The sequence below is a fragment of the Halichoerus grypus genome, chromosome 9 (genome assembly GCF_964656455.1).
Source record: "Halichoerus grypus chromosome 9, mHalGry1.hap1.1, whole genome shotgun sequence".
NCBI classification, from domain to species: Eukaryota; Metazoa; Chordata; class Mammalia; order Carnivora; family Phocidae; genus Halichoerus; species Halichoerus grypus.
The window spans coordinates 118043916-118056963 of NC_135720.1; the positions used below are offsets into that span (position 1 = coordinate 118043916).

Here is a 13048-nt window from a genome sequence, read left to right on the forward strand (position 1 = left end):
TGTGTACCCTCTATCCCTATACTCTGAAGAGTTTTGATCAAGAAAGGATGCTGTACTTTGTCAAATGCTTTTTCTGCATCTATTGAGAGGATCATATGGTTCTTGTTCTTTCTTTTGTTAATGTATTGTATCACACTGATTGATTTGTGGATGTTGAACCAACCTTGCAGCACAGGAATAAATCCCACTTGGTTGTGGTGAATAATCCTTTTAATGTACTGTTGGATCCTATTGGCTAGTATTTTGGTGAGAATTTTTGCGTCCATGTTCATCAAGGATATTGGTCTGTAATTCTCCTTTTTCATGGGGTTTTTGTCTGGTTTTGGGATCAAGGTAATGGTGGCCTCATAAAACGAGTTTGGAAGTTTTCCTTCTGTTTCTATTTTTTGGAACAGTTTCAGAAGAATAGGTATTAATTCTTCTTGAAATGTTTGGTAGAATTCCCCTGGGAAGCCATCTGGCCCTGGGCTTTTGTTTGTTGGGAGATTTTTGATGACTGCTTCAATTTCCTTAGTGGTTATAGGTCTGTTGAGGTTTTCTATTTCTTCCTGGTTCAGTTTTGGTAGTTAATACATCTCTAGGAATGCATCCATTTCTTCCAGATTATCTAATTTGCTGGCATATAGTTTTTCATAATATGTTCTTAGAATTGTTTGTATTTCTTTGGCATTGGTTGTGACCTCTCCTCTTTCATTCATGATTTTATTTATTTGGGTCATTTCTCTTTTCTTTTTGATAAGTCTGGCCAGGCGTTTATCAATCTTATTAATTTTTTCAAAGAACTAGCTCCTAGTTTCGTTGATCTGTTCTACCGTTCTTTTGGTTTCTATTTCTTTGATTTCTTCTCTGATCTTTATTATTTCTCCTCTCCTGCTGGGTTTAGGCTTTATTTGCTGTTATTTCTCCAGCTCTTTTACGTGTAGGGTTAGGTTGTGTATTTGAGACCTTTCTTGTTTCTTGAGAAAAGCTTGTATTGCTATATACTTTCCTTTTAGGACTGCCTTTGCTGCATCCCAAAGATTTTGAACAGTTGTGTTTTCATTTTCATTTGTTTCCATTAATTTTTTTAATTCTTCTTTAATTTCCTGGTTGACTCATTCATTCTTTAGTAGGATGCTCTTTAGCCTCCATGTATTTGAGTTCTTTCTGACTTTCCTCTTGTGATTGAGTTCTAGTTTCAAAGCATTGTGATCCGAAAATACACAGGGAATGATCCCAATCTTTTGGTACCAGCTGAGACCTGATTTATGACCTAGGATGTGATCTATTCTGGAGAATGTTCCATGGGCGCTAGGGAAGAATGTGTATTCTGTTGCTTTGGGATGGAATGTTCTGAATATATCTGTGAAGTCCATTTGGTCCAGTGTGTCATTTAAAGTCTTTATTTCCTTGTTGATCTTTTGCTTAGATGATCTGTCCATTTCAGTGAGTGGGGTGTTAAAGTCCCCTACTATTATTGTATTGTTATCGATGTGTTTCTTTGTTTTTGTTATTAATTGGCTTTTATAAGTGGCTGCTCCCATGTTACGGGCATAGATATTTACAATTGTTAGATCTTCTTGTTGGAAAGACCCTTTAAGTAGGATATAGTGTCCTTCCTCATCTCTTATTATAGTCTTTGGTTTAAAATCTAATTTGTCTGATATAAGGATTGTCACCCCAGGTTTCTTTTGGTGTCCATTAGCATGGTAAGTGGTTTTCCACCCCTCATTTTCAGTCTGGGGATGCCTTTGGGTCTAATATGAGTCTCTTGCAGATAGCATATTGATGGGTCTTATTTTTTTATCCAATCTGATAGCCTATGTCTTTTGATTGGGGCATTTAGCCCACTTACAGTTGGGGTAACTATTGAAAGATATGAATTTAGTGCCATTGTATTGCCTGTAAGATGACTGTTACTGTATATTGTCTGTGTTCCTTTCTGGTCTGTGTTACTTTTAGGCTCTCTCTTTGCTTAGAGGACCCCTTTCAAGATTTCTTGTAGGGCTGGTTTTGTGTTTGCAAATTCCTTTAGTTTTTGTTTGTCCTGGAAGCTTTTTATCTCTCCTTCTATTTTCAATGACAGCCTAGCTGGATATAGTATTCTTGGCTGCATGTTTTTCTCATTTAGTGCTCTGAATATATCATGCCAGTCCTTTCTGGCCTGCCAGGTCTCTGTGGATAGGTCTGTTGCCAATCTAATGTTTCTACCATTGTAGGTTACAGATCTCTTGTCCTGAGCTGCTTTCAGGATTTTCTCTTTGTCTCTGAGCCTCGTAAGTTTTACTATTACATGTTGGGGTGTTGACTTATTTTTATTGATTTTGAGAGGGGTTCTCTGTGCCTCCTGGATTTTGATGCCTGTTTCCTTCCCCAAATTAGGAAGTTATCTGCTATAATTTGCTCCAATATACCTTCTGCCCCTCTCTCTCTTTCTTCTTCTTCTGGGATCCCAATTTTTCTAATATTGTTTCATCTTATGGTATCACTTATCTCTCAAATTCTGCCCTCGTGATCCAGGGGTTGTTTATCTCTCTTTTTCTCAGCTTCTTTCTTTTCCATCATTTGGTCTTCTATATCACTAATTTTCTCTTCTGACTCATTTATCCTAGCAGTTCGAGCCTCCATTTTTGAATGCACCTCATTAATAGCCTTTTTGATTTCGACTTGGTTAGATTTTAGTTCTTTTATTTCTCCAGAGAGGGTTTCTCTAATATCTTCCATGCTTTTTTCAAGCCCAGCTAGTATCTTTAAAATCGTCATTCTGAACTCTATTTCTGACATCTTACTAATGTCTGTATTGATTAGGTCCCTGGCAGTCGGTACTGCCTCTTGTTCTTTTTTTTTTTTGAGGTGATTTTTTCCATCTTGTCATTTTGTCCAGAGGAGAATAGATGAATGAGAGAACAAAATGCTAACAGGGTAACAACGACCCCAGATAAATATACACGAAAGCAATCAGAAAAGACCTGAAACCGGGGGAAAAGAAAGGGAAAGAAGAAAAAAGAAAAAAAGAAAGAAAAAGAAAAAGAAAGAGAAAAAGAAAAAAAGGATATGGTCAAATATTATCAGGCTGTTGAATAGATCATTGCCAGACACTAGATTTTGGGCGTATTTTGGTCTGTTAGAAGATACTGCCTCCCAAAATTTTAAATAAAGAAAAATATATATACCGAAATAAGGGTAAATATGAAGAAGGGATGGAATATGGGTGTAAAGATGAAAATTATAGAAGATATTATAAAAGGGATTGATAAGATAAGAAGTTGGTTGAATAAAGAAGGAAGAGAAATTAAAAAAAAAAGGGGGAGAGCATGTGGTCAGTCAGGAGACTAGAACAAAGCGATACACTAGAGATTCAGGGTATATTTTGGTCTCTTAGAAGAAACTGTATCCCAAAATTTTAAAGAGAGAACAACTTATATATATATACCAAAAATAAGGGTAACTACTATGAAGGCATAGAATATGACTCTAAAAATGAAAAATAGAAAAGATTTTTAAAACAGTGATTGATAAGGTGTTGGTTGAAAAAGGGAAAAAGAAAAATTCAAAAAAAAAAAGAAAAAGAAAATTTAAAAAGTTAACTTTGAAAGACTAAAGAATCAGGGGGGAAAAAGCCATGCATTCTCTGTGCTGTATTCCCCTAGTGCTGGAGTTCTGCCGTTCTCATTGATCGGTAAACTTGGCCGTGGCTGGCTGTTCTCGCTGATCTTCTGGGGGAGGGGCCTGTTGCCAAGGTTCTCAAATGTCTTTGCCAGAGGCGGAATTGCCCCACCCTTGCCGGTCTGGGCTAAGAAATCTGCTGGGGTTTGCTCTCCGCAGCTTTTGTGTCCTGCAAGCTTTCTGTACAGCTTTGGAGGATGGGAGTGAGAATGGTGGCCTCCCAATCTCCGCCCCAGAGGAGCCGAGAACTCGGGGGTCCCAGTGCTCAGTGCACCCCCAGAGAAAAGCAGTTAATCACTCCTGTCTCCCCGGTCTCTGGCCGCACTCTGTGCTCACTGCCCGGCCTGTGACTGAGCATTTCTATCTCTGGCACATGACCCCGTGTGGAGTCTCCAAACCCAGCAGATCCCTGGGTGTGCTCCCTTGCCGCTCCTCCCGGGGGAGGAAGGGGAGTTTTCCTGGATCTGCCACTTGTTGGGTCCCTGCTGGAGGAGCAGTGGCCCGACTGTGCCGCAGATCATGGTTTATGGCCACCCCGAGCTGAGAGCCTGCTCCTCAGCTCCGTCTCTGCAGCTGGCTTCCCTGCTCGGATACCTGGGAGCTCTGCTGCACTCAGGCACCCCTGGTCTTTCTGTGACCCCGAGGGTCCTGAGACCACACTGTCCCAGCGAGTGTTCCACTCCCCGCTTAGCCACTGGAATGACGGCCCTCTGCGGAGCAGACTTCTTCTTCTTCTTCTTCTTCTTCTTTTTTTTTTTTTTTAAGATTTTAGTTAATTTATTTGACAGAGAGAGACAGTGAGAGAGGGAACAGAAGCAGGGGGAGTGGGAGAGGGAGAAGCAGGCTTCCCGCTGAGCAGGAGCGTGATGCAGGGCTCGATCCCAGGACGCTGAGATTATGACCTGAGCTGAAGGCAGACGCTTAACGACTGAGCCACCCAGGCGCCTCAGAACAGACTTCTAAGAGTTCCGATTTTGTGCTCTTCTGCTCTATCACTTGCCAGTAGTGGCTGATGGAGGCCCCCTCCCCCGCCGTCTATCTTCTCGAATATCGCCTCGGATTCACTTCTCCGCATGTCCTACCTTCCAGAAAGTGGTCGCTTTTCTGTTCAGAGAGTGGCTGCTATTCTTTTCTTCGATCTCCTGTTGAGTTCATAGGTGTTCAGAATGGTTTGATCCCTATCTAGCTGAATTTCTGGGACCAGATGAAATTTAGGTCACCTACTCCTCTGCCATCTTGCTCCTCCCTCCCAATATATTTTAAATTACTTTAATGTCATAGGAAATTAACCATTAAGAGAATTGCTAAAAATACGCATAAAGGAGCATCTATCTTTCATAAGCAGACGATGACTATATCTACAATTCATTTAACTGTGAGATCCCACCACTGTAGTCTATATTCCTGTGAATCTGTATCAGGTTTTCTTCCCCCAAACAATCTGAACTGGTAAAAAAAAAAAAATACTGTAGCATGCTATGTTTACTCCTCAGAACCCTCAAAAAAGGGATACCTTTGTAAAGTAAATTGTGCTAAAATAGTATATGAGAAACTAATAAGACATACATAGGAACAGCCCACAAAATTTTAGGTTCTATACCCACTGATTAACAAAAATGCACCAGGAGAAACCACATTGGATGAGAAAGTGTACGATGCTGATCTTTTTGATTTCTCTGCATAATGTTTATTTCCTCCTCTTCTCTTCCCCCAACCGCCTTGGCTCCTAGTGCTGTTAATTGGCCTTAGAGAGAATTGAGCATAGGGAGCTGACAGCTGCTAATTGCTACTAGAACATTTTAAAAATAGTACTAGAGTTCTTAAATTAGTAAGCTTTGTAGTTCTGAAAAAGCAAGTGCTTTGGGTAGGTAGGCGGTAGTACTGGACTACATTAAGGAGCAACTATCTTTTGGGGTTACCTAGGGAGTTATTAACTGCTTTCATGAAGATAGGAGAATGTCTTTGTGTTTGAGAACAGAGTTTAGGATAAATTCCTAGAAGTAGAATTGCTACGTGAAAGTGTTTACAAATTAAAAATTGTAATGCATACCAACCAAATTCAGTACTTCTGCCAACAGTTTATTTATGAGAGTTTTATCCTTATTCATAGTAGGTTACTTTCTTCTAGAAGGTCACATGTGCACAATTTTAAGGCACATTTTTAAAACTCTTTGTACTAAAATCTATACCTATTTTCAAAGTATTCAGTGACATTGGAATCCTTCACAGTTTCTGAATTCTTGCTGTGGGTTTTGCCCGTTAGAGAGGTCTACACTATCCATTACCTCTCCTTGTTCAGATGCTTAATGTTTTTTTTATTGTCTTCAGTTATTCTGACATTGGTATGTGGTCGTGTTTTATTCACTCATCAATTCACCATTTATTAACCACTTACTAGGTGTGAGACTTATTTAAAGCAAAGGAGTAATAGTGCAGTGAATTGACAAGAAGCTGGAAGGAAGTGTTGCTCTCCATCTAGTTGCCTGTGAATTAACTTATTCATTCCAGAAACTTGTTGCAATGTGCTGGGGGTCTGATGTGGATGCACAATTTGGTTCTCAGTGGTTCAGAGTCAGGAGGAGCAGGAACGGAAGAGGGGAGCAGGTCTTACCATGAAGAGAAGCTGTGAGGCAGTCTGCCTTGGAATCTGGTTCCCGCCCCCCCCTCCCCCACCGCCACTGTCCATGAGCCATATGTTACCCTCAGACACATTCCACAGCCTGGACATGAGAGGGGCTGTGGTGAGGATGAACCAGACAGTGTAGCCGATGCACACGATTCAGTGTCTGGCACGTGACTGCTCAGCCGCTGTCAGGCCCTCCTCACCCTCTGTCTGTGAAATAGGAACCACACACCTCCTTCAGGCTGCTGTGGAAGGGAGCTAGATGCTCAGACGGCACCCATGCCATGCTGGGTGTGCAGTAGGTGCCGATCATCATCAGTTAGCAAGTGTGGAAGACCAAGCTGAAAGGATCGTGACTGCTCCTGGAAAGTGAATCCAGCTGTCATATGTCCTTTAGCATGGTGTCTCACTTAGTCGTTTTCTTTCCTTTTCCAATTACAAATAATATGTGCCTACTGCAACACAACAACCAGTACAAAAAAGTATAAAGAAAAATTAATGGAAATGTATTTATTTATTATTTTCTTTTTTCTTTTCTTTTTTTTTTTTTTTAAGATTTTATTTATTTATTTGACAGAGAGAGAGCACAAGTAGGCAGAGTGGTAGACAGAGGGAGAAGGAGAAGCGGGCTCCCTGGTGGGGCTCGATCCCAGGACTCTGGGATCATGACCTGAGCCGAAGGCAGACGCTTAACGACTGAGCCACCCAGGCGCCTCTATTTATTATTTTCTGAGCGATCTTCATTTTTGTACAGTGTGGATTGACACTGCTACCCAGGCCTTGGTTCTAGTGGCCATGGTCTCAATCCCATAATTGGATAGTCTCCTATCCTGTCTCCTTCCTCCCCTCCCCCGCCTTCCCCACCTCCCCTTCTCTTCTTTTGCCTCTCTTCCCTCCCTCCCTCGCTCCCTGCCTCCCTTCCTTCCAGTGGGGATCCTTTACATGTCACTCTGCAACTTCCTTTTTTTTTTTTTTTTTTTTTTTTTAACTTGTAGTGAATCACAAACCATTTTCCAACACCTGTTCCTGGTGATTCTTCCACCTAGAGAAAAACTCACAAACCAACTCAGGTTCTGGAGCCTGGTCTTTTGATGAGAGCCTCTCAGTTGAGGTGCCTTAACTTGCAGCTGGCTCTGCCCAGAAGCCAGGAGGGAAGGTGGGAGTGGAAGCTTGAAGAGTAGCTCCAGCCCGGACCGAGAGGGTGGGGTTATCTGCTGCCCCATAACTTGACAGATCCCAAAATGGATGTTAGCTCACAGAAGAAGCCTTCATTGTTTGAAGATGTCCACGAAATTCTAGAAATGTGGGAAACAAGCTCACACCCTATGTGTGTACTGGTGATGTACATAGAGACATGTTTGGGGTCTCAGAGCTTTTGTTCTGTCTGCCAATGACAATGGTCATGGTTCCCAGTGGTGGTTTCCCAGTTGTTTGGATAAGGCTGACCTTGTTGAACTACTGAACACTGATCTTTGGTGGTCTGCTGTTAGCTTAGTCTAAGAGAGCTGCATGATGAGTGGTGAGCATTAGGTGGTGGAACAAGAGCTGGAATTCAGGTGTCTTTGATGTAAGCACGTATTTGGAAACATTCAGAGGTGTTGGAGAGTGAAGCCCATACTGTAGCCTTGAGACTTAATCAATCTCGTCCCAATGATTATAATAATGGTGACGGCAATGATAACATTTGCTACATGTGAGTTGAGCACTATTGTAAGCATTTTATTTCATTTAGTATTTCCAGCAGCCTTTGAGGTGGTACTCTTACCATTTTCCCACATTAAAGGTGAGAAAAGTGAGGCACAGAAAAACTTGTCCAAGGTTGACACCAATAAATGTCAGAGCCCATGTTTGGTGAAAAAGGGAACAGGTAGGGACTGCCCATTTTGGCCCCCATCCCAGGTTGGAAATGGACTCACTTAAAGGTTGAACACACTAACAGCTAATTTATAACTCTGGAAGTTATTGTTATGTACAATAATTTATAACTATGATTCATTAAATTAATTTTACAGTGGGATTAAGTATAACTGCAAAACAGATCAGAATCACCCACCACCGAGCAGATGCTCAGCTTGGGAGGCAAATGTTGTTTGGGAAGTGACTCAGAACATGGCTTGGGGTTCAGGGTCAGAACAGAGAGAATTAGGTCCTTTTAAAATAGAGACCTTCCTTCTCCTCTTTCGTCTCTCTGTCATCTTGCATGGCCATGCTTTTGAGTCCACAAATCACTGTAACAGGTGCTCTGATACTGAAAAGGCATTACCAAAGAAGTTCTTTCCTTCCAAATATGTTTTTCTAGAGTGCTTATATTGATGGCATTATTTTCTAGTGCTTCTTCCAATATACTTTTGTTAATTTTATTTAGAGGCAATTCTGCTTGACTTTGCTGGACTAGCTTATTTCCCATGGCCACTCTAGCATTTCCCACATCTTAGCACTGGTTACCCCGGTACATCTTCTGTATCCATATAAGATCTAGAGCACGAATTCCCCTTCCTAAGGAAGCACGTGGCTGCCACTTTGCCTTTTGAAGACAGTATCTTCCAGGAATCCACTTGCTCCCTTAGCAAGGTCTTACCAGTGATGGATGGGGTCTTCCATTGAGGGAACATGCAACAGCAAAGGAGAAAGATCAGGTAGGTGTTTCTATTTCAGTGCTCCCACTGTGTAAAAACGACATTTGCTTCTTCTGAAGGCCACGTGAGGCCTTAGGAGAGTAGGCAGAGGCAGGCAGCAAGAGTGGGCAGGAGCCAGGGGAGATGTTGGCAGAAAAAGGAAAAGAACATAGTTAGCTGTTTTACCAATGAAAGGTTGACTGTTTTACTTATTAATGTAATTTAGTTGAATTTTATGAATAGTGTTTTTTTTTTTAATTTTTCTTTTCCTGGTTATAAAAGTAATGTAGGCTCTTCAGTTAAAATAAAAATTTTAAAAATCCAAATGTGATAGAAATATGTTAGAGTGAAAACTTCCCCAAACTGTACAACCCAGGATAACCATGGCCAGTGTATATTCTTCTAGATTTTTTTCCATGTGAATTCTAATTTGTAATCTTCCTGTTGGTTTATTAATAGCGTTGCATTAATAGTGTTGCATTTGTGATTGCAAGTGGCTGTGAGTTGTTTTCTGGCTTAGAAATGGCATCAAAATGCCATGGTGGGGAAGGGGCACCATTGGCACCCAGTCATAGCTCATTCCCTGAAGGCCGTGCAGAACTCCATGTGTATAGTGCACACAGTCTTCTGGGGTTCTTTTTCAGATGTGGGTTCTGATCATGTAGATATGTAGTGGGCCTGGGAGTCTGCATTTCCAGTAGGCTCCCAGGTAATGCCATGCTGCTGCTTGGCAGACCCTGGTTTGAGCAGCAAAGGACTAAGTTCTGCCCCTTTGATTTTGTGCCCAAGGAGAGCTGGTATGAAACTTCCAGACTTGTTCACATGCATGTGAATGAGCTGATAACCCCACGTCTTACAACTGCATTCACAGCTTATGACCACAGTGCCCGTGGTTGTAGGCAGTCATCCAGAACCATCAATAATTTGTAGTTCTAAAGAATAAGAGGTCCAATGTCATCATTCAAAAATGTCGATTAAGCACTTTATGTACTCTCAGATAGTTAGAGCCTGTGCTTACGGGATAGGGTAATCCCAGAGTGGCGTATCAGTACGGACAGCACTAGGATAAAATAGAAAGGAGCACGGAGCAAAAGGAACATTGTCCAAGAGTTGCTTCTGTTTTCTTTGGAGCCCTACAGTCTGTTGTCTCATTTGTGATGTTAAGTGGTCTTCTGTATTCAAAAATGTATGCTTTTATTACCAAACCACTTTTTTGGTTTATTTTTAATCTGTGTTATAAAAGTGTATTTATGAGGTGATGAAAATGTTTCCAAGTTAGATTGCAGTGATGGCTAAACAACTCTGAATATACTAAAAACCATTGAATCATACACTTTAAAAGGGTGAATTTATGGTATGCAAATTATCTCAAGAAAGCTGTTTGTAGAAAAGAAAAAGTATATTTAAACAAATCTTTTTTTTTTTTTAAAGATTTTATTTATTTATTTGTCAGAGAGAGAGTGCGCGCACAAGCAAGGGGAGGGGCAGACAGAGGGAGAAGCAGGCTCCCCGCGCAGCAGGGAGCCTGACCTGGGGCTCGATCCCAGGACTCTGGGATCATGACCTGAGCCGAAGGCAGACACTTAACCGACTGAGCCACCAAGGCGTCCCTATTTAAACAAATCTTTAAAATTCAAATCTTGGGCAGGACCAGAATCCAGAAGATTCTGCCCTAGAGTGTCAGGAGGCTGCTTTGGAGCACTCCACCAGCTGCTCCTCCTCCTTCCACCGTTTGCTGCCCCGCCTCGTCCGTGCTCTTCTGTGCGCCCAGCTTGATGTTGCTTCTCCACTCGGGCTAAAAGATACATGCTGGTGGCGATTGGGAAAATTGCCTTTTGGTGAGAATGTGGAAGCTGGCTGCCAGTGGGATCCTAAATGATTCTAGTTCCTATTCAATTCAAACTTACTGATGCCAAAACTTGTGATAGTTGTGGGGCAGAGGGGGGTGTTTGTAATTGAGTCCTATATGTGTGACGTAGATGGCTATTACGCACATCTGAATTTGAAGCTTGAGATGGTTGGAGCAACGAAGAAGGTCTTAAAACCAACATTTTAATATTACTTTTAAATACTTTTTTTTTTTTTTTTGACTTTAAAGTGGTACATGTTTATTGCAGACCGTTTAGGAAAATTTTTCAGTCTCTGCATGATCATCAGGGCTTCTTAAAATTGCTGATTCCTCTTAGGGTCATGAGATCTAGCCCAGCATCATTAGGCTCTGTGCTAAGCAGAGAGTCTGCTTCTCTTCCTCTGCACCCCCCCAATAAACAAACAAACAAACAAACAAATCTTAAAAAAAAAAGAACCTGCAGATTCCTCAGCCTTGTCATAGACCTTGAACTAAGTTGAAGCCCCAACTTAGTTCATAGGCATGTTAAACTTTCAGAACCTCTTGTGTTGACTATACCAAAAAAACTATTTAAAAAGTTTTGAAACACTTGTAATTCCATCTTTTCAAGATTGTCACTGTTAGAGCTAATTCACTATAGTAGTTTTCCCTCTGTATGTGTGTTTGTCTTTATTATGTTTTTATAAATTGAGTTCACATTGTATTTATAGTTTGATAACTGCTTTTACACCCTGCTTAACATTATATCCTAAGCATTTTCCCGTGTCATTAATATTCTCTAGAAACATGATAAGTAAATATTTGAGTCAGTCCATTTTACCCTGTATCATTTAAAAAGCTTGTCCCAGCTCAGGACATGGGCATGTGGGGAGCCTTTTCTTGCTGGACCCCTGTTTTGTAGATTAGCAGAAGGGTTTCAATTTGAGGATATTTATTCAGTCTTTCTTATGCAGCATTAGGTAGGAGGAGCATTAGAAGGGAATGTAAATTTTAGTGTCTCCTTAGTTTCATATGCAGATAATTAGCTAACTGATAACTTATTCTGTTTGGGATTTCCAGAAAATGTTCCATTTTTACTTTTGCCCTGAAGTGAATTGTAGATGTTATAAACCACAGTCTAATTTGCGTTTAAACCCATCCCTGCCTTTGACATCAGGGTACATAGTAAGTGCGTCTTTTGTATGTGATTTTAACTTAGATTATTAATCATTAATAACAAACGGCAACTACAAAATGACCTCATAGGTTCACTTTCTTTAAACAGCAACAATCGTGATTACAATGTTTATTAATCTAAATACATTTCAAATTTTAGGTGACCACTTTGTGTCAAAAAAATCTGACAATCAGAAATAAATTTAGTCATCTACAAAATACATTAAAGCAATAGTCCTAAATTCCCTAGGTCTAGATTTATTCTGGGTATGGTGAATTATGGAAGTTTCAAGAAAGAAATATGCAAGGCATTTTGTATTTTTTCCTGGCTAAACTTTACAAATAATTCACTTGCAGAGAAGAATAAAATCGTCATCTTCTTTCTTCTATGACAGATGCCAGAGATGCAGAGCAATTGAGCAAGAACAAGGTGACACACATTCTCTCTGTCCATGATAGTGCCAGGCCTCTGTTGGAGGTAAGGGAAAGCTACGTGCATGGGTCTTTATTTGTATATATGTACATATGTATATATTTGTATGTATGAGTGCATAGGACATTAATGAAGGCAGCCACATTCTCTCTGACCCCAGTGTGCCCCTATTAATGTTGTGCACCTGTAGCCGTATTAATTTTGTTTCGAGGCCATATTTGTGTGTATGCCCAGTCTGTGGCATGGCGGAAGAGTGTATTCTTTCTCTGATTATTTTCCCCGCTACATTGCTAGCTCGGCTTCCTTGGCTTTCTTGACTCAATGCCAAAGAATAAGCTGTTGCTACATTTACTTCTAGATTTTAAGGACATTTAAAACTCATTTGCATTCCCTTCAATATTATCCCTGGTTTTAGAATCCAAAAGAATTCAGGATGCTCATTTCTTAATTTTTTTTTTTTTCCATTTAAGCTCAGTTATCTACCATTTACATTTAAAGACGAAAGACCATGGAAGATAAATTGTCACTGGAGATTTCCAGGGCTTCTGATACAGAGACTTATCTGTGTAGAAGCTATTGTTAAGGTTTAGGTTTTCGAGTAAACAGGGTGTGTCTGCCTGTACACTAATTCCAAAAACATCTTCGCATCTTAAATTTTATGCTAATGGACGGTTTGAGCTGTTGGCCAGGAGTAAAATCTATTTCTGTTTATTAGCCTCGACAGAGCC

At 40.6% G+C, this 13048-nt stretch overlaps 1 protein-coding gene across 6 annotated transcripts in view; it reads left to right on the forward strand.

The window, feature by feature from the left end:
- Positions 1-13048, forward strand: part of DUSP22 (dual specificity phosphatase 22) — a 109803-nt gene that overhangs the window by 25337 nt on the left and 71418 nt on the right. For all 6 annotated transcript variants that reach the window (XM_036072467.2, XM_078055617.1, XM_078055616.1 and 3 more), the window contains exon 3: positions 12283-12365. In XM_036072467.2, the coding sequence (XP_035928360.2) occupies positions 12283-12365 (83 nt within the window). The remainder of the gene's footprint in view (positions 1-12282; positions 12366-13048) is intronic.